The following is a 21,572-nucleotide window of genomic DNA, read 5'->3' as shown; positions in this document are numbered from 1 at the left end:
GGTCACCCACGGTTACAGAATAAGGTAAAGTGTCAGAAAGAGAAAGACTAAGCAAAAATGACAAAAAAAAAACTAAGAGGGATTAGAAATCACACTAGACCGGGCTTTATAACACTGTGAAGAAAGAAAAAGAGCGAGAAGAGAGAGGATGAAAGGAAGCCAACAGAATGTCCCTGCCTTACACATCCCTGTCTCTGTAACCATGGTAAATGCACAAGTGGCCAATTGAGACTGAGATTGCAAAATTGCAAAATATTTGGTGCTAAAGGCATCGCTCCTCTGAAAGAACACACACACACACACACACACACACACACACACACACACACACACACACACACACACACACACACACACACACACACACACACATACACGTGCGCTTACATTCTCACTCAAACACCCACACAGTAACAGAAAAAACACGAGCACTCCCCTCCCTCCTCTCGTTTCCTCCTCACTCTCTCACTCAGTCATCCCTGTTTTAACACTTCTTCTGGTTGCTAGGAGACGCAAAGCCACAGAAACAGGCAGATCAGCATGGAAACGGAGAAATGCTGTGCAAAATTTTTGGGGGGAGCAAAAGCATGTCAGGTATGAGCGACTAACCTGTATGCAAAAATGAAGAGCACTGATGTGTGCCTCACCTTTGAGAGATCCACTAGTGTGTTGGCCTGATCGCTGAGTTTCCTCTGCTCCATTTTCACGCTGCGTAATCTGCAAACAGATGCACACATAAAACACACATACAGGGTGGAAACCCGGTAAATATGCTGTGGTTGGACCAGAGAGTTAATCCCTCAGGGTTCAGACAACACCACTCTGGAGCGGTCACCTTGCCAAGTTGAGCTTCATTTCTACCTGCAGTGTGTCCCTTGATTTGAATGTACAATAACAGCAAGCGCACAGTGTGGACTGAAACATAGTAATCTTGTCATGAAGTAGAGAATACATATATTTGTATATATATAATGAATGCAGGAAAAGAAACATTAAAAGTTAAAAGATAATTATTATTAAGGAAAACTTTTGGGGCACAAGACCTAGAGGGAAATAAACCAAAAAATCTGATAAAAAAAAATCATTGTACTTTAGTCCAATTAAAAGCCTATTGGACTCTCAAAGCACTATACAATAATTGGTGAACTAACCTGTGTTTTCATAAAACAAACCCTGTGAGGCTGACTTTATGAGACTGCACCCCCAGCTGAGCCCGTCTCCTGTTATGCTAACAGATTTTAACCACAGAATGTACCCCTATTCCCATCGAGTCAGCCCGGTTGCTGTGTTGACACAGCCAGTCCACAGTCCACATGAATAAGGATTAGCCTTTGAATGTTAGATTTAACACAGCCTTACGTCTCTTGACTCTGGCTTTTGAATTGTCCTGAAGTTGAACCGTTAAAGATCAAAGGATCAGGAAACATTTACGAGATCCTTCATTTAGATGCTGGACGGAGGATATACAAAAAATCTTTTTCTTTATGTGTGTGAATTACACTCTGAGCACTTGTAACAGCAGCATCACTTTTTGGGAGAGATGACAGGGTGATCGGAGTGTCTCTAACAGCACACAATGCACATGATTATCCATTCCCACAAGTGTATTTGCCTGGATTGAACCTGCCCTTTCGTAGATGATGAATCACATCATGCGTGTGTGTGTGTGTGTGTTTGTGTGTGCGGGGATTAATGCATTTTATCTGATGATCAGCGTTGATTCAACCTGTGGGTGGATAGAAAGTACAGCTGATTTCAAAGGCTTCATCAGCTCAGCAGCGCCGTCATGCGCATGTGCTCGTGTGCACGGGTGTGCTTGCGTGCGCGAGTGTATGTAGTTGTGTGTGAGGTGCGGTCTCACTGATGTATAGCCTGGAGGAACTTCCGCTGGTGTTTGCGGACTCTCGAATGGTCGATCTTCTTCATCAGCTTGGTGTGTTTGTAGATGAGCCAAGTCTCTCTTAGTACGTTAGCAGCTGCATTCTTTATCTGCTCCCAAAAAAGAATAAGCACACATATACACACTTATTGTTAGCAACAGGTGGTCCTTGGCAACTGAAACTGGCAACAGGTTTGCCCAGCCCTCTCGTCTTTCTCTTTTTTCCCCTGGTTTTGCTATTATCTATGCAAAGAGAAAAAAAAAAAACACTAAACCATCATTCTCTTCTTAGAGGCTGCCCTCATTCTCTCTGTCTCTCTCTCTCATGCTCCCTCTCTCTCTACACATACCGGCTTGCCTGCCAATGCTTTTCATGTGTGCATAAACAGCTCTCTCCTTAGGGAGATTGGCAATGAGAACCAACAGGAGTCTCCCCCTCACACACACTTCTCTCTTCTCTTGGTTTGTCTACATGCCACATTATATCTTAGACTTATTCAAATGGGGCTGCATTATCTTGGCTGGCTGAAGTAATTCAGCGCAGCACCATCGCAGTGTATTAAAACCAGTGATCTTCTGTTTAATTATGACAACAACTGAAAGCAACAATCGCTGCACAGTCACTGCACTCAAACTAGCTGTCAAAGGCATTCCCCATCTCTACAGAGGAGGAACATTAGCCTATGTAATGATGCTCAGTTGTGGCGAGCCACTCCAAGACAGTTATTTTTCTTCACTTCATTTGTTTGGACCAGCAGAATGGGAGATTTCTTTGATTTAATAAAATGCCTGTTTGAAATGTCAGTTTCTGGTCATTTTCTATAGATAAATATCGGGATTCTTCTACTTTCTCGCGGCTCCATACTTGTTCCTGTATGTTTCATGTATTTTATAGGTTGCTATGTAATTACAACACAGGGGTCTGACACCCATCGAAAAAAGCGAGGGTGGACACCATAGAGAAGGGAGAGAGAATCTGTAAGGACATAAATTGAATGAGAGACTTCAAAGAGATGCTGAGCATTGAACAAAGAACAATTATACCCCCGTCTGAGGAGCACAAAAGACCCCGGCAGCTTGGCTAATCAGCACCCATCCACTGCAGTCAAGGACTGCTCACTCACATACACGCCTACACATACACACATGCAGACACACGCACACACTATTGGCTACAGATGAAGAGAGTAGGAGGCCGTGGGCCTTGCAGATGTGTTTTCAATAACACAGAGGAAGTCAAATCAAATAGAGCTCATCGAGCGAACTATAGATAATATATAAGGCCCCCATGATTCAGCAAATTCGACACGTTATCCACCATTTGTAAAGACAGTAAAGATAAAAAAAACCCAAAACCTTTATTCTGCTTAATTTAAAAAAAACACACACAAGAACAAAACTTACAGTAACCCTACAAAATAAAACACATTTATGTTAAAATTCATGGAATGACATAATTTGAATGTGCAAGCATCACCTTCCAGTATGCATCAATGGGATTACAGACCTCCCAACCGTGTGGCAAACACAGGCAGTGACAGACCTGCAAAGATCTTAAAGAGCCATCACAACCCTGACATGCTGTTTAATAGGCCGGGGGCGCTAATGTTGTTTATATATAACATGTTTATAGCAGCGCTTTTTGAGACACTACATCTAAACTACATTACATTAGATATGCTGCTGAAGGATACATGTAAGATTAATTAGTATTAACTTACTTAGATTATGTTGGAATAAATAGAGTTCATTATTGCTCTCTCTCTCTCTTTTTGTTTTACAGGCACTAAAGAGCACATTCAGTACTGTTTAAAGCTGTGGGCCCTTTGGTAGACTGAAATGCCAGATCTTGTTTATCACATGATTAATGGCTGCAGGGTGAGTGAAAGATGATGATTGATGGCATCTTGTGTCTGACTGAATGGCAGGCTGCGGAAGTTTTTCCACAGTTTTCAAGCACAGGTCCAGCAGTGCAGAGGGAGTCTACCGCTGCTGGACATTTTTTTTCTTTCTTTTTTGTGCAGATGATTATAAAGCATCATTTAAATCCTGGAAACAAAAAATGAAACCCAACTGTGTATTTTTTGCAAAGACCCCACCACCACCGGTGGCACACTGTATTTAATTGTCTCTCTCCTCCTGTGAATCAATGTCGATATCGATGCAAAGACAGCTACTCCATTAACAAAGCTAACAGACTCAACATGAACCGCTAAGAATACGCCACGAGAAACCAAATGACAGCAGCGGCAGCCATTCCTGGACCATATGGCTTGTACTCGGGCAACCATGTTAGGGCCATCTGGCTGGTTTGGGTCAAAGATCTGTTCTGGCTGCTCCCCTGTGTGGCACACCTTATGGCAGGTACACGCAAAGTCTGTTAACGCATGGGGCTCCCACTTCTCAGCATGCTAGGCAGTTGATGACATGTTGCAGAATATAAATTAATCAGCAGAAATAGAAACATTTTACTGAAATTACTATATATATATATGTAATCCCAGTTTATAATACATTAAAAACAGAACGTTTCCATTTACTAAATAAACATTAACTGAAATACCAAAACTGGGAAAAGAAGGGAAGAAGAGAAATAGACTTTTTTTTTTCTCATCAGTTGGAAACAAGATCAGAGGTAAAGCTAAATTGCTAAACCAAGAAAGACTCAACCTTTTTCACCCTGGAGGTCCACATACCAGGATTATAAAGACACAACCACTGCCATTTTCAAAGGTTGCCAAGTGTGGCACTTTCACTTAAAATGAAATCAGCTTCTTATTGCTGCTGAGACTAAAATGGATGTAGAATTGTTGAGAATTTTTAGACCAGGTTCAACACCATTAGTGTCACTGACTTACAAAACCTCGCTGGCTATTTTATTAGGTACACCTGTTCAGCTGTTTGTGAACCTATCATTAACGGGAATATCTAATCACACGGCAGCAGCTTAATATACTCAGGCATGTAGACATGGTCAAGTTGACCTGCTGAAGTTCAAGCATCAGAATGGAGAAGAAAGGGAATTTAAGTGATTTTAAAATTAGCACAGTTCTTGGTGCCAGATTTGCTGCTAATCTACTCTGATTTTACTACACAACCATCCCTAAAGTTTACAAAGAGTGGCATGCAAAAGAGAAAATATCCAGCGAGCAGTAGTTCTCTAGTTGAAAAAGTCTTGGTGATGTCTGAGGTCAGACTGCTTTCAGCAGATAGGAAGGTAAAAATGAGTTAAAAAAGAAAACACAACCAGGGTATGCAGAAGAGCATCTCTGGGCAGCAAACGATCACACCGGTGTCACTTCTGTCAGGTAGAAACAGGAAACTGATGCTAAAATTCCCACACAGGCTCACCAAAATTGGACATAAGATATGAAAAATATTCCCTGGTTTAATGAGTCTTGCTTTCTGCTGTGACATTCAGATGGTAAGGTTTTAATTTGGTGTAAACGACATAAAAGCATGGATCCATCCTGGCTTCAGTCAGTGATTCAGACTGGAAGTAGTGGTGTAATGTTGTGGGGATATTTTCTTGGCACAATTTATGCCCTTTAGTAGCAGTTGAACATCATTTAAACACCACAGTCTGCCCAGCTAATGCTGCTGACCATGTCCACCCTTTCATGATCATAGAGTACCCTTCTTCTGATTGCTGCTTTCAGAATGTCAAAGCTTCATTCATCTCAAACTGGTTTCTTTGACTTGACATTGAATCCACTGTACTCAAATGGCATCCATAGTCACCAGATCTCAATCCAACAGAGCATATTTGGGATGTGGTGGAATCGGAGACTCACATAATGAATGTGCAGTCGACAAATGTGCAGCAACTGCGTAAAACTATCATGTCATGTTAGTAATTTATAGTTTTGAGAGATAATAATTTTTTTTGCTGGATATTTTCAAGTCTCACAGATGCAGAAACATTATATATCAAAATTAATTCTAAATGTATTAATTTTGGCCCTACAGTTTTATAGCTGTAGAGTAGAACTGGAGATTTTTACTCAATTGGACATTTAAATAAAAGTCTAGCACTTATAGGGTTAATGACCTGTGCATGTAATTAGGCTCTGAGATGCTGGACACACAATGGTGTTTTTCCAGTGATCAGAAAACAAACAGACGAATTGCCTTGGCAACAAACTCATCCATGTGCCACTGTGACACGTGGCCTTACCTGCTCTGACCTTCCCTTCACAGACACACTGACAAGGGGACAAGGAGACACTTAGGCAGACACAAACATGGCCACACACAAGGACAATAATCACTATTTCAGCATCCAAAGCAAAGGAGAGTGATGCCCTTAGGCTCAAGTTAAAGGTGAAACAAATCAATAAAATCACAGAACATTAAATTACAGTTAAAATAATCACTGGATCTTATTAGGGGGCTAACACATTTTCTACATTAGAAGGAAGCTCATGTGCAAGTTCAACTGGCAAAAACTGAAAAAAAACATCAATGAGATATGTAAATGCACTCGTGGAGCATTGAATGAATTGTCACCATCACAATATGACTATAATAACAATGAATAACGATATGCTTATAAATGAAAAGGCTGCTAAAAGTTATTTTTATTATGTGGAGTGGAAGCTAGCTTAGTGGAAATCTTCGGGGGTTAGATTGCTCCCATTTGGCTACTGGTGTAAACATTGGAAGGCACTGCGGCACCTCCTCCTTGGCCAGAGTCCAGAGTGCACTCTGAATATTCAGACAGGCCGAAGCTCTGAAATGTGCCGGAGGGACTCGTAAAAGTGCCCTGAATTAAGTAGTGGTCCAGTGTGAAAGCAGAATATGCATCCCGAGTGCAAATTTCTAGAAAGATTTTTTTTCCAGCTTCTAACTTGGAACGAGAGTTTAAAAGCCTGAAAAAAAAGTAATGACCTCAGATACAGACGGTGTCAGCCACAGTCACACAGTCAACTGGCTTACTGCTTCAATAAAAGGAATTTAACACTGGAATTTGACATCGTAGCGCCATCAAAAGGAAGGAGATGTTAGCCCACTGACTTAGCGCCTGAGCAAGCATGTCCTGCTTTTCTTGGTGTTGAGTGAGCTCTCTGAAAGTTGAGGGTGAAATTTTGACCAAATGGGCTTCCAGCAGTGCTCTGAATCAACCAGTGCTTCAGTACACAGCCACAAAAAACAGCAGCAACAAACCAAGAATCGAGAAGAAAAAACAGTCCTGGCATCAAACAACAACAAATCACACCTCACACACATAGTCAACTTAAGGACTAGATTAACTGCTATTTAATTAACATTTGCATTAATCCTATCAGATGGAGAGACTTCACTGAGCACTGCATGAAAATTAACTCGGTGCATCAGTCTTTGGAAGGAAATCATTCTCCCCGATAAGGTTATTAGGCCCTCCACACGCAATGTGCACTGCACAGGGGTTCAAAATATCAACTTCAGTCTTGACATTGCTCTGCATAAAAAACTGATCGAGGATGAAAGCAGCAAGTATTCATCAATCATGAAAATAGAAAGGATTCAAAAAATTGTCAAAAAGTGTCAAAATCATAAGGAAAAGTTACAGCGAGATTTTTGGGCTCAGATTTTCATGCTATTGATGAACCACACCCTATTCTTTAGACAACATTACAAAATTACATTAGATTGCACAACACCTTGTTCAGATCAGCTAAGAGCGTCTCTCTGGCATTTAATTGACATTCTTGTTAATCCTTCAAAGGGAAGTAGACAGCATTGCAGTGAGTTAGAAAGACAGACTGTGTGCTTTCCTGTCTGTTTGTGTGTGTGCGCACATATGATGATGGCAAGATGTTGAAGCTATTGTTGCATTATTTATTATAAAGCTTTGACTGATTGTATTCTCTTGGTACAAAGATGTGGCAAAGAATGGCCCCGGCTATGTAAATCAATGTGCACACAACAGCTTCAATCATTGGTCTCTCAGTGATAGAGGGCAGGAGACAATTACCGCAGCATAAACCGTAGACCCTTTGAAGGGAAATGTCACCAAGCAGCATGCTGCATATTGCTCTAGGAGGCCTCCGTTACTTGATGAGCGGGTTTATTAAGATCATGAATTACCCTTAATGATGATGGCATTTGCTTTAAAATATGAATATAATCTTTTTGCTTGAGGGGCTAATAAAGTTGATCAGTGTGACAAAAAATACAATACTTTTTTAGCTACCAGTTAAAAATTTGGGATTTGATGTGACTTTCCTCAACCTTTAAAACTTAAGGTACACATGTACCGCAGCAGGTACTTTTGTAATTACCAGGGGATTGTGAAAAAATTGTAGGTTAGCTGAATAAACGATAAAAATTCATTTGATTATAGTATTTAGCACATTTACGGTCACAATTACCAGCTACACAAACCACACAGCCTCCACATAACCTGATCTGCATCGAGTTTAGCAGAAAAGCTGAAAAGGCTAAAAAACTAATGGAAAAATGATTGATATGTACACTGTCTGCCACTTGAAGAGGTGAAGATGAATTTGCATTTCAATGAGGAGTATGAATGCAAATTAAGGTAACCTGCTGAAACAAGAATCTTTAGGCCAGCTAGCAGCACGGTGAAGCTGTGCTTTGAGCTAAATGCTAAACTGATCATGCTAATATGATCAGGCTACACCGTTTCACCAGGCTGTCAGCAGGCCCAAAAACTCACATTCACTGTACTAACAAAGAAACTTTTGAACATTAAAACAAAAGCCAAGTTTCTACAGGCAAGGTGGTAAAACACTTAGCAAAACTGCTAACGTTAGCTCAAAGCACTGAGTACTGCTGCAAAATTTAAATAGCTATTAATTTGATAATTAAGCCCCAATCACACTGGTCGCTAGGAAAAAAGATATATACCCAACTGTTTGGGCGTGATTGCTGGAGGTTGGTGGCAGTCGCTGTGAATTGCTAAGCCCTCTATTCACACAGGCCATGAGACCAGTCAGTAATCCCGTGGTAATCATGGGTTACTAGAGGAATTACTAGAGAATTTGCAAGTTGCTTCTGTTGCTAAGAGAAATTGGTTGCAAAGAGGTATATGGTGTTGCATCGAAAACCCTTTTACGATTGCTTTGGTCACTAGCAGGTTTCCATGATCACTTGCTGTTTACATGGAAAATGGTAACTTGTCTGCAGACACTCAAAAACGATATGCCACGTTAGGGAAAAAAATGCAACATAAACCATAAACAGAGAGTAAAACTTGTGCCTTTTAAAACGTTTTGACTGCTGCAGTAAGGCCTGTACAGTTTTTACGCTCCCTGTTTTGGGTTTGCTTTGCACTTCAAACAATGTCACCACCCATCGGCGAGTAGTTAGCGACAGACTGTGGACAAATTTGTGCCTTCCATGAAAACAACGGGCAACCATTACAACATGCTGGCAACCAAAGCAATCACAAGATCACAAGATTTTGGGTTTACCATTCTGTATACAACTGCTTACACTTAGTGAAAATGTTGGAAACTGGTCAGGGAATACAGATTTTACCCTAGTGACAACAGATTTTAGGGGAGCTGCTGTCTGATTTCTAGACCAGTGTGACTGAGACCTTATTAAACTAAAATGAAAACCACCTGATTTGAAAAATGACAGCATTGTGGTCAAAAAACTGCAAATCTTTGGATGCTCAATTGGGATTAGCTGCAAAAGCAAGTCTATCTCCAAAGACTCATGAGTTAAAATGCCTGGCTTTAAAGCAGAGATATATTTAGCTTGGAATCTTTGGTCTCTATAGCAAATTTTACAATTTATGAAAGCAAAAACAAAAAAACAGAAAACAAACCAAAAACTTCACAACTGACAAAAATTGGTTTGCTTGAAAAAAATCCAAGGTAAAAATCTGTTTTTCAGCAGATATTATGTAACATTTCAGGTAGGGGTGTTTTTTTTATGTTTTTCCAGCATTGTTTTTTTAAGGGCCATTTTAAATTTCCATTATCTAGAAAAACTGCTTGAACTTGGTCCTTTATATTTTTCAGGGTTAATATCTGGTACTCCTGCTCTCAGGAGTGAATTTCAAGTTAACAAAATATTGAAGGATGCTTGAAAGTCCCTAAAATATTTGAAACTCTGGTCTCTGACAACAGTTTTGGAGGACTGTAGAAAACCACAATTTTACAGGGTGGAGACTGATTTTTTTTTTACAGCTTCTCATATACAAAGCACACAATAATCTTTAAAACAGTCTAAACTGGGAAAATAGCTTCATAGACATTAAAGCTTGAATATGGAAGAAAAAAAATACACTGAAATGTGATATTTCCCAGGTGTGACACCACATACAATATCTAAATGAACTTTAGATAATTTAAGACAAAGCAAGTGTGTAACAGCATTCTCTGTCATTTTCTCATTGTGAATTTTGAAATGCTCATGGCAGCCAAACATTGTTTCAGAAGCAGAAGAAGAGGTTTTAATTCAGTGTACCAACAATCATTTACAAAAGGCAGACTGGACTAAACTAAAAAGGCAGGAAGCCAAAAGATCTCAAACTGATACGTCACATGCAAAAATCAGGGGGTTAATAAACTCACGGAGTCGTCCTCTAAGGAATATATGCCTAAAAGTCAAGGCAAGCCTTTGAATTATGTTAGGATATTTCAGCCAAATAACAGACAACTAAATGATGCAAAATGAATATGTTGTATAATAACAAAGGTAGGTAGTTAAATCTTATTTTCAATAATAAACTGTTCATATCAGATTCAGTTTGCAAAATATCGCCGCCCTTGCAAACACCTGTGGAGCACATGGTTAAGGATGGTAAACATCTTGTGAAAACAGACCTGGCCAAAGACTGCAGGAACATGAAGAGAGAGCCTGGCTACAACTGACACACAGAGTCTATTTGGTTTCTTTGTCGATATCTTATCCACGCTCAAATTATTGATCACTCCACTCCGTTCAGTCACCCAGATAACCCTGCTGCCATCATGCACCCTACATATTTGATATGGGAGCTATTTTTAAAACTTGGGTCTTTCAACTGTATGAAAAATTGAAAAGGACCAGAGGAGGGAGGGAGGGAGTTGGGAGAGATGGGGTGTGGGGAACGGAGGCTGGGAGGGGGCAACAGAAGAAGGAGAAAGCAGTGGAGGAAGGAGAGAAGCAAATGTGACACAGAGAGAGAGAAAAGGATTTACTGTAAGAGAGACAAATGTCAGAGGAGAGGGGAGGTGTGGGAGGGAAAAGATCGGCGATGGAAAGAAAAAGAGAGCGGCGGTAAGTGAGGGAGCGGAACAGAGAGAGTGAGACAGAGATGACCTTTTATTGCCTTCGCTCACTCAAATAACATGGCACTCTGTCACAACAATACAGGGTGTAATGTGCTAGTTGGGGAGGGTGACGCAGTAGCAGTGAAAGAACAATCCTTTTAGCCGGGCTCTCGACGCCAAAGAAATTCTACAGTGTAAAATCACTTGCACTGCACATAAAAACCGCACTTTTACAAATCTACACTCTGTGCTTTTGCTTTATTGCCGCTACAGACGACACACTCATTCACACGCACGCACTCACTGACATCGAGCATGCCTACACACCCTCTTGGTGAGTTGCGTGTCCATCATGAAGTTGTGTACATGTTTCTCGGCCTTGGTCAGCTCCAACTTCCTGGCTACCACGGCAACCACCAGAGCCGTACAGCCCGCACCCTATGAGAGACAAGAGGGGAGGGAGGGAGGAGGACAGAGTCAGCCAGTACAGAGGTGGAATTGGTAAATCTGTGGTTTTTGGACAGGGAATTAGTTCAGATGATTGAAGGGAGCAAGGACAAATATGAAGATGACAGAAGGAGAAGTGAATGGGAGAGAGGAGAGGATTAGGAGGAATAGCTCTGTTCCAGATCCACATTTCCTCATGTTGAGAGGCAAGCCAAATCTATTTTCACCTCCAATCCATCTGGTGTGAGATGCCTTCTATATCGCCTCTATAGGACGCTGAAATTGTGCCCCTTAAAGATAAAACCAGAAAAAAAAATATCACCGTTTGACACCAACTAATTTAATTTAATTGGATGTTGTCAATCCGAATTACGTGGTGTCAGTCTTCTCCTGTCACTGGTGGCTTGAGGCCTGCAGGATGTGTAAAAGTGTAAAACAGCACTAGTTTGTCTGTATCCCAGCTCAACCCACGTGGGACTCACGGCAAATTCATTTGGGAGAGAATGACAGCAGTCTCTCAACCAAAAAAGACATGCTTGAGAGGAGAAGAGGAGCAGGAACACAGGGAAGAAGACAGACTTAATTAACTTTTAGATTAGACACTGTATTCAATGGGGCTGTTGAGTGCTCACAGGTTCCTCTGAAGGGGCAGGCACCGAGAGGGAAAAAAGAAGAGAGAGGGGAAGAAAAGATAAAGAAAGTGAAGAGCAATGAGTAAATATAAATGGGGAAGGGAAGAAACATGGGCGGATGAATATATGAGGCGAGGGTATGTGCACGGAATAGGAGGAGAGAAAGATGGAGAAGAAGGCAATGTTAATGAGGTCACATATCTCCTGATAAGTAATGAATTAAGATTAAGAGTGTTTAATGAAAATGTATGAGTGTCTTCCTTCCTTCTTGTAAGTGTGCGAAGCTCACAGTTGGCAGAGGATAGGAGTGACAGAATAAAGAGATATAAGGAGAGAAACATAGTGACTTAGAGCAACAGCGAGGGCGCATGCAACATTTTGAAGCGTGCAGGAAATAGCCGGGACTTCATCATGCACACTCCTGAACGACAAGACAGGTTTGCCAAAAATAACCTTGGCTGGGTTCAGTGAAATGTAACGCACAAACAGGCCTTAGTGCCCACATCTATACACTCATCCACTCTATTTGTGTTTATTCAAAAACTATGAATAAAATATGATGAGAGCCAATGGAAACCCCTTAGAGCATTTGTACATGTCTGCGCTTTAGGGAACAGAGCCCTCAGATAACAAACAGCACAAAATGCAGCGCAGTGTGCACGTGTTCACAAATGACCTCCTTGGTCAGAAACAGCGGGGCACTGATTGGTTTGTCGGGGCAGCCTTTGTGTGTGTGTATGTGGAAGCATGCGTTGACAAAGTGGCTGTATATGTGTGTATGTGTCAATTTGTTTGCACATGCATCTGCATCTATTTGCTTCCAGCAGCGCTCCCAGTGAAATGTCCATGCAGTGACACGACTGATGACGGCTATGCTGCTGTGATTTCTTCCATTTACCAGGGTGTTCCCCTTGTTTTCTTCAGTACAGCACAGCTGTCTACCCACTCAGAAAAGGGGGAATCACCCATCTGTGCCTTTGTGTAACACCCACGCGGTCCAGGTAAAAAGTGAATGCAAACAGCAGTGGAAAATTGTTTCCAAAACCAGTCAGTGGGAACATGCAGAGGGAGGAAAAAATACGGTTGAAAAAAAAAACAAACATTTAATATGCTCAATTAGTGTTCAAAATGCAAGCACTTAGAACAGAAAAGCCACAAAAAGGTTAAAAATGATAGCTTGTCTGCATCTGTTTAACCTGCAAGCCATCCACAACTGCAGTATGACTGCAGTTAAGCTGTAGGAAATAAAAATAATTATGCACAGTCATATGGTAAAACTTAAATGTAACGCCTACATTTAGGATGAATCTACATGTTAAAAATATTGGAAATATAGCCCACTGTAATGTAGGACATTTTAAAGGAGACCTCTTGCTCCTGAATTTATACTATACATCATGCAATCACAATAAATGAATATTATTTTTATGATTTATTTTTCCAGCACCATATATATTTTTAAGGTCTCTTTTCTTGATTTACAGTTCAAAAATGCCTTATTTATCTCATATTGGCTCTTGATGTAGCCCCCCTGATATCGTCTACTGAAAACAGGCAATCTCTGTAAAGAGCCATTTCTGAAAGCCTGCCTTCTTCTGATTGTCTCTCGAATTGTTTCTGCAGCACAATGATTCTTATAGGCACTGCAGTTTCCTGTAACCAGTGTGGATGTTCTTGAAAGAAATTGTAAATCTTCTACAAAACATAATTTCTTGATCTCTAGTGGAAATGTTTTAAACGCACCTCCACCTGTTTGAGTCACAGATTAATCTGAAGACTGGACTCAAGGAACAAAAGCTTTGACTGACAGACGGTTGCCAATACAGACGGCTCTAGCGTAAGCTATGTGCTAAGCTTTGCCACTGCTAATCTGATTTAGCTGAACTGCTTGTGGGTTAAAGCATTTTTAATGCACGTATCCATAAAATAATACGGCTTGTGTGGCTAACCAACATTCCAAAGCATACATCCAAATCAACAAAAGAATGGCTTCACTAGAAGATTATGGTTATACAGGGAGTGCAGAATTATTAGGCAAATGAGTATTTTGTCCACATCATCCTCTTCATGCATGTTGTCCTACTCCAAGCTGTATAGGCTCGAAAGCCTACTACCAATTAAGCATATTAGGTGATGTGCATCTCTGTAATGAGAAGGGGTGTGGTCTAATGACATCAACACCCTATATCAGGTGTGCATAATTATTAGGCAACTTCCTTTCCTTTGGCAAAATGGGTCAAAAGAAGGACTTGACAGGCTCAGAAAAGTCAAAAATAGTGAGATATCTTGCAGAGGGATGCAGCAGTCTCAAAATTGCAAAGCTTCTGAAGCGTGATCATCGAACAATCAAGCGTTTCATTCAAAATAGTCAACAGGGTGTGCAATACTCAGAGACATGGCCAAGGTAAGAAAGGCTGAAAGACGACCACCACTGAACAAAACACACAAGCTGAAACGTCAAGACTGGGCCAAGAAATATCTCAAGACTGGTTTTTCTAAGGTTTTATGGACTGATGAAATGAGAGTGAGTCTTGATGGGCCAGATGGATGGGCCCGTGGCTGGATTGGTAAAGGGCAGAGAGCTCCAGTCCGACTCAGACGCCAGCAAGGTGGAGGTGGAGTACTGGTTTGGGCTGGTATCATCGAAGATGAGCTTGTGGGGCCTTTTCGGGTTGAGGATGGAGTCAAGCTCAACTCCCAGTCCTACTGCCAGTTTCTGGAAGACACCTTCTTCAAGCAGTGGTACAGGAAGAAGTCTGCATCCTTCAAGAAAAACATGATTTTCATGCAGGACAATGCTCCATCACACGCGTCCAAGTACTCCACAGCGTGGCTGGCAAGAAAGGGTATAAAAGAAGAAAAACTAATGACATGGCCACCTTGTTCACCTGATCTGAACCCCATTGAGAACCTGTGGTCCATCATCAAATGTGAGATTTACAAGGAGGGAAAACAGTACACCTCTCTGAACAGTGTCTGGGAGGCTGTGGTTGCTGCTGCACGCAATGTTGATGGTGAACAGATCAAAACACTGACAGAATCCATGGATGGCAGGCTTTTGAGTGTCCTTGCAAAGAAAGGTGGCTATATTGGTCGCTGATTTGTTTTTGTTTTGTTTTTGAATGTCAGAAATGTATATTTGTGAATGTGGAGATGTTATATTGGTTTCACTGGTAAAAATAAATAATTGAAATGGGTATATATTTGTTTTTTGTTAAGTTGCCTAATAATTATGCACAGTAATAGTCACCTGCACACACAGATATCCCCCTAAAATAGCTAAAACTAAAAACAAACTAAAAACTACTTCCAAAAGCATTCAGCTTTGATATTAATGAGTTTTTTGGGTTCATTGAGAACATGGTTGTTGTTCAATAATAAAATAATTCCTCAAAAATACAACTTGCCTAATAATTCTGCACTCCCTGTACAATGGCAGAGCCCGAACCAATATCCAATTAAATATCTGCCCAGATGAGCTGATGAGGGGTGCGCACAGGAGATGCCTTTGTAATCTGACAGATTTGAAGCACCTTTGCAACTTAAGTTGTGCCAAATATATTGCCAATTATTGTCAAGTCATGATGTGCCCTACTTTCAGACTCCTACCCAAAAAGAACCCATCCATACAAGCAGTTATTAGCGTGTTGTACATAAATTTGTTGCAGACAGTTGTTCATAAGTGGCGATTCTAGGCTCCAGTTGCCTAGGTAACCTTCTAATGTATTTTTCCAGTCTGTCAAATGTTAATCGACAGTATCCTTTGCTCTCATTGATAGCTGCTTCAGTCAGTCACCTTGACTGAGAAGCTGAGAAAAGTTCAACTCGGGACACACACGTTCTCACTTGACGTCACTTAATCTCATTGACTTCAGTTGATATCTGGTCAGCACCTTACTGCAAATTGCTTCCTTTGTAGATTACCTTTAATTTGAATGTGTATATATATATATATATATATATATATATATATATATATATATATATATATATATATATATATATATATGTATATATATATATGAAAAGAGGTTATTATTAGAAAATATTATTATTTCCCCACTATATGATTTCAGTTTGTTTTACAATTGGATCGAATGCCAAGGTTTTGCACCACAAAAACCTTGCATGTAAACATAGGCTTTTGGAATCCACTGTATTATTTCACAGTAAAAATAGGTAAAGCATACGTACATTCAATTTTTATTCATGCATACAGTAGTGCTCTCCAACAACCAATCCTTGAATAATAAAATGTCATATAACTACAGCTGTGTCTTACTATACTGCCATTCATTTATTTGTTTACAGACCAAGCCCTACTTCTCAGTGCAGTTTAATAAACACTTAATAATCACTTCATGTTGTACACACGACCTGTGTACAACATGAAGTGCTGTATCACATATGCTGTACACAACATTTGTGGTATAGTGTACCTAACCTCCATCTTGCTATCCACCCACTCACAACAACACACAACCACACACAAATACACACTAACACCTGGCACACCCCCAGGTAGCCTCAGGGCAGTGGTATATTCCAACACCGTTGGCCTTCATGTGTTGTCATAGTAACAACAGTGAGAATTTCTCATTACGCAGTAGTTTTAGACAGTCAAAAAACAAACAAACCCCAAAACAAATAACAACAACAAAATGAAATAAATAAATAAAAGTTTTCTGCCTTAACCTGTCAGCCCTGCGCTCCCCTCCGACCCACCAATCCCTGTAATTCCATAACATTGCTACACCTGGTCTCTTTCTCGTATAGTTATGCTTTAACTTTCTCTTTCCACCTGCAGCCTCACTTCATCTCTGATGATCAACAAAAATAAAGCACTTTGACCACTGTGAAGAGTGTGATGAGAGTGTGTTTGTGTGTGACAGGAGAGGAGCGAGTGTGTGGGAGCTGTACTCAGAGTGTATGTCAAGTTCTGTGTCAGTGTTGTGTGGAGGATGTGGAGTCTGTAGCAGTGGGCTTGGGACCATTTGTATGCACCCCATTTTGTGTCTGTTTTTGTGTGCGTGTTACGGTAAAAGTAGTACTCTTTCTCAAACACAGACTAGATGATTCATCCAGAAAATGGGGGTATGTGTGTGTAAGTGTGTTTTTATTCACACATTTAATGGGCTATACAGTGAGCCGGCAGAAACAGAGAGAGTGGACAAAGTGAGGATGAAAGAATACACATGCAGGTTTTGGGCTCTTATGGAGATAAGAAATCCATTTGAATTAACTTTTTCAATCTAACAGATAACTTCAAAGACCAAAGTACATACTACAGAAGATGCAAAAGAAAAGAAAAAATGTAGTTTGGATTGTGAGAGTTATTTTAAGTTGTTCCCTTGATTTTTTTTCTTCTTCAAACCAACGTCTAGCAGTCATTAAATTACATCTCAAGGCACTTCTCAACTGCCTTCAATACTGTTATAAATGGCATTGGCAAAAAAAAGGCTGTAGGTGTTCAAAGAAAGTGGAGAGATTTCACATTTCTAATCCTTTTTCCTGGTGGTCTTATGACTACTATAACGAAAAGAAGGCTCTTAAAATATTTCAAACTAAGCATTTGCACACTTTATGCAGCTGTTTTATTTGTGTAACACCTCCAACTGTCTTGGAGGTCCCAGTCTGCTCATGTGGACAACTGCCTGACGGTGGAGACATTGGGATGTGCCTGGTCCTTCAGACTATGGGGGCTGGCTCATGTTTGGGCCCATTTGCCCAGGTTTCTATCTGACATCGACCACTTTTGCACTTGTGTTTTTTGCAAAGATGGTTGATATATATATATTATTACACACTGTATTAATGTATTAATACAGTGTGTTACGTGTCCGTGGACTCCTAGTTGTTTTCAACTAATTTGGGGGCTCGTCTGGGATATCTGAAACTTGTTTGGTTGAAGCTTGTTTAGCTGTGTCATATGGAGTTGCTGTCACTGACTTAGTTTGTGGTTTCAAATATAACATTCTTCTTAGCACGCTTTTGGAGGCACCTTGACACAAAAATGGCTGCAACGTTTGCATTTTGTGTATGTATAAAAGCAAGCAAAAGGTGATGTGATATCACACTACAGTCACCTTTAGCAGTATTAACTTAAAATAATAATTTCCTTTATGACAATTAATCTCTTACATCATTGTGGAGCATTTTTGTCCGCTTTACAACATTGCATTAATTTATAAACAGCAAGCTTAAGGACACTTGGACTTTGACTGGGTAACAGGTTGTAACGCCTTGATTCATTTCTTTTTCACTTATTTTGTTGTAGATTTGCTGCTGTATTTGGGGCATTGTTGTTGTTGCATGGACTAAGCTTTAGCTTTCTAGTAATACTTTGGTATACAGAGGAGTTAATGGCCAACAATGGTTCCCCCCTGACCAAATGAACCTTCCGATCGTGGGGCAAACGCTCTACCTAATGAGCTATCGCCTCATCTTGTCTGTCCAAATGACATTTTTAGAAGTTTTGTGGTTTATTCAAAAACAACTTGCGACCCTAAGCTGTGTTACCATGTTCTATTTTGAGAGAAGAGGCTTTCTGCAGTAAAGCCTTCCAAACAAGCCATACTTGTTCAGTCTTTTTCCAATTGTACTGTCATGAACTTTAACATTTAACACGTTATCCGAGGTCTGTATAAACTTAGCTGTAGCTCTTGGGTTTTTGCTGTTTCCCTAGAACATTGCATAATCTGACCTTGGAGCGCATTTGCTGGGATGTCCACTCCTGGGAAGATTGTGGCACTGTCTTAACACACAGCTGAATGCTCCAGACCAACAAACTGGAAAAAATATGTGCTTTATAGTGGTGACCGGACGTGCTGATAATCAAGTAATCAGATGCATTTGATTAGCAGCTACCCTCCACCCTGTCCTAATTCCCATGGAAACTTTCTTTTTTCACATGACTGTACTCACATGACACCCACTCATGTCAATCTTGTCAATGTCATATACTGAGGTTATATTTGTGATCATATAATCAAGTTTTACCTTATACCCTGATTCATCTAAGGACTGGTTTTGTTTAAATTGTCTTCTTTCATATGAACACACTGCTTTTATAAGTACAAGGAAAAATCTTATATGTAATGATGTCTTCTATTTTCACGAATGAATGAAGACAAACAGCATATTACATTATTATTTACAGTTCATGGCAACCAACCTTTCCAGTGTCTAATACAATCTTTCTCATGTCCTCTACTTGAGGATTTCTAAGAAACACAGTGATAAATTGGAACTTGGCAATAATAATGGGCAAAAGCCAATTTGGAAAATGAATATCTATTCTGTTAATTACAGTAATTCCCCCAAATAAGCTGAGGGACCACTGAACAGTGAAGTCCAGCTTTTAATCTGAATAAAGTCTCCTATCAGTCATCGTATTCTCCTCTGGCAACAAGTATGAGGACCATTGTGTCCTTTGGGAAATGTATTCCCAGAAAATCATATTATTATTTTTAAACCCTATTTTTCCTTTCCTGACCTTATCTGCACAGGTTAACATACTTATCACATTTAATTTGAGAACATGCAATATTTAGTTATAGAGTTATTTTAAAAAAATCTAATTTTCTTGCATTTCAAAAGACGCAAATTGCCTCGACTCATTCAGAGAAGTGTTAAAATAATAGTGACAAAGATGTGAAAGAAACAGAGTGAAAGAAATGTTCGAAGGAGGAAAGAACACCTGTGAAGTGAAGCAAATAGAGGATCAGTCGGCAGCTTAAACATTGACAGATGGATGGTAGATAGAAATAAACACATGGCCTCAGGGAAGGGGAGATGGACAGTGAGAAAAAAGATAGAAGGAGAAACACAAAAAAGAGAGATAGCACAAGAGAGGAGGAAAGTGGTAAAGAAAAAAAATGAAAGACCGACAGAGGAAAAAAATGAGAGTGGGAGGACATGGCACACTGAAAGGTAGGACCTTCATTATGCAATGAGGACAGACAAGGGAATAACACGCATAGAAACACACACACACACACACACATAAAAAAACACACACACACACAAACCACTAACATGCTCTTGTTTGCACGCCTACACACCCAAAACACACAGAAGCACAGATGCAGGCTAATTCAGAGAGGATTGCCCAAATTACACAAATGGGAGAATTTCTCTTGCAAATGACAGCATGCGCTCTAATCTGCTGACCTTTGAACGAGGGGAGGACAGCACTACTGGGAGAGCAGAGAGAGGGGACGGAGAGGAAATGTACTGACCATGATGCCCGTGAGCAGACAGACTCCTTTGCCACAGTAAGTATGAGGAACCATGTCTCCATAGCCAATAGACAAGAAAGTAATAGAGATAAGCCACATGGCTCCCAGGAAGTTACTGGTCACATCCTGGGCATCATGATACCTAAAAAAAAACAAACATGTTTATTGTTAGAGGATAAAGTCAGTCAATAGTAAAACATCTAAATAATAATAATGAATAAAAACAAACAAACAATAACTGTCCCACTGGTCCTGTCTGCGAATGTGGGCGTCTAACCGAAAAAAATGTTTCCAGCAATTTTGTCTGACGCATAACACATAACTGCATCTTTTGCCTCCATCGTTCTTGCCCTACGCGCAACACTGTTACCATAACAACCAAACCTGGTGCAGATCTGAAACAAAGTTTTTCTTTCAATAAACTATTCAGCAGAAATATAATAAAGATGTAACCTTGCTTGCTAGCAACAGATATATTTGCTCTGAAGTCTCTCTATTCTCTAAGACTGAAAAGTCACATCTTTGGACGCCGTTCGAAGCCATTTAGTTTTTTGTTTTTTTTTTCTTCATTAATTTGATTTGGAAAGAAGCAAAATGCCAGTTTCTGCCAGTTGGATACGGACCAACCGAGGACTCCCCAGCAGCCGGGCAGTGATGCATTTAATCAAGCCTATTAACCAGCTGACATTTTCCTACATTTCCTTGATTTATCTCCAAAAACATTTGAATACATCTCCTTTTGCTTTGCACTTGATGGCACATTACAAGCATTAAATAATCTGTAAAATTTAATTATCAATCTCTTAAATGTAACCGAACAACTGGATTTAGTGCTCTTTAATAACAACAGAGAAACAGATATGTTTGCAAGCCGTTTCATTTCTGAGCGTCTGTCTGCTGGATGCAACAGCGGTCGATAAATCACCAGTCTGTACTGCCATGTGTTTGCTGCTGTATTGAGTATGATATGGATTTCTCTTAATTTTTTTTTCATGTCATATATATATATATATATATATATATATATATATATATATATATATATATATATATATATATATATATATATATATATATACTTATATGGCATGAAAAACACATATTGTGAGATGTGAAATAGGAAAGAATGAAAATAAAGCTGTAACACAATGTACTGAGCTGC

At 40.0% G+C, this 21,572-nt stretch overlaps 1 protein-coding gene across 1 annotated transcript in view; it reads right to left on the bottom strand.

Annotated features, from left to right (window-relative positions):
* kcnn3 (potassium intermediate/small conductance calcium-activated channel, subfamily N, member 3) overlaps positions 1-21,572 on the bottom strand; it is a 64,707-nt gene that overhangs the window by 6,668 nt on the left and 36,467 nt on the right. Inside the window, 4 exon segments of the mRNA XM_026183934.2 lie at positions 648-717; positions 1,862-1,989; positions 11,419-11,529; positions 20,411-20,552. Coding sequence (XP_026039719.2) covers positions 648-717; positions 1,862-1,989; positions 11,419-11,529; positions 20,411-20,552 — 451 coding nt within the window.

This window comes from Astatotilapia calliptera, chromosome 11 (genome assembly GCF_964374335.1).
Source record: "Astatotilapia calliptera chromosome 11, fAstCal68.1, whole genome shotgun sequence".
In the NCBI taxonomy this organism is placed as follows: Eukaryota; Metazoa; Chordata; class Actinopteri; order Cichliformes; family Cichlidae; genus Astatotilapia; species Astatotilapia calliptera.
This window is presented reverse-complemented; position numbering and strand designations above follow the sequence as displayed.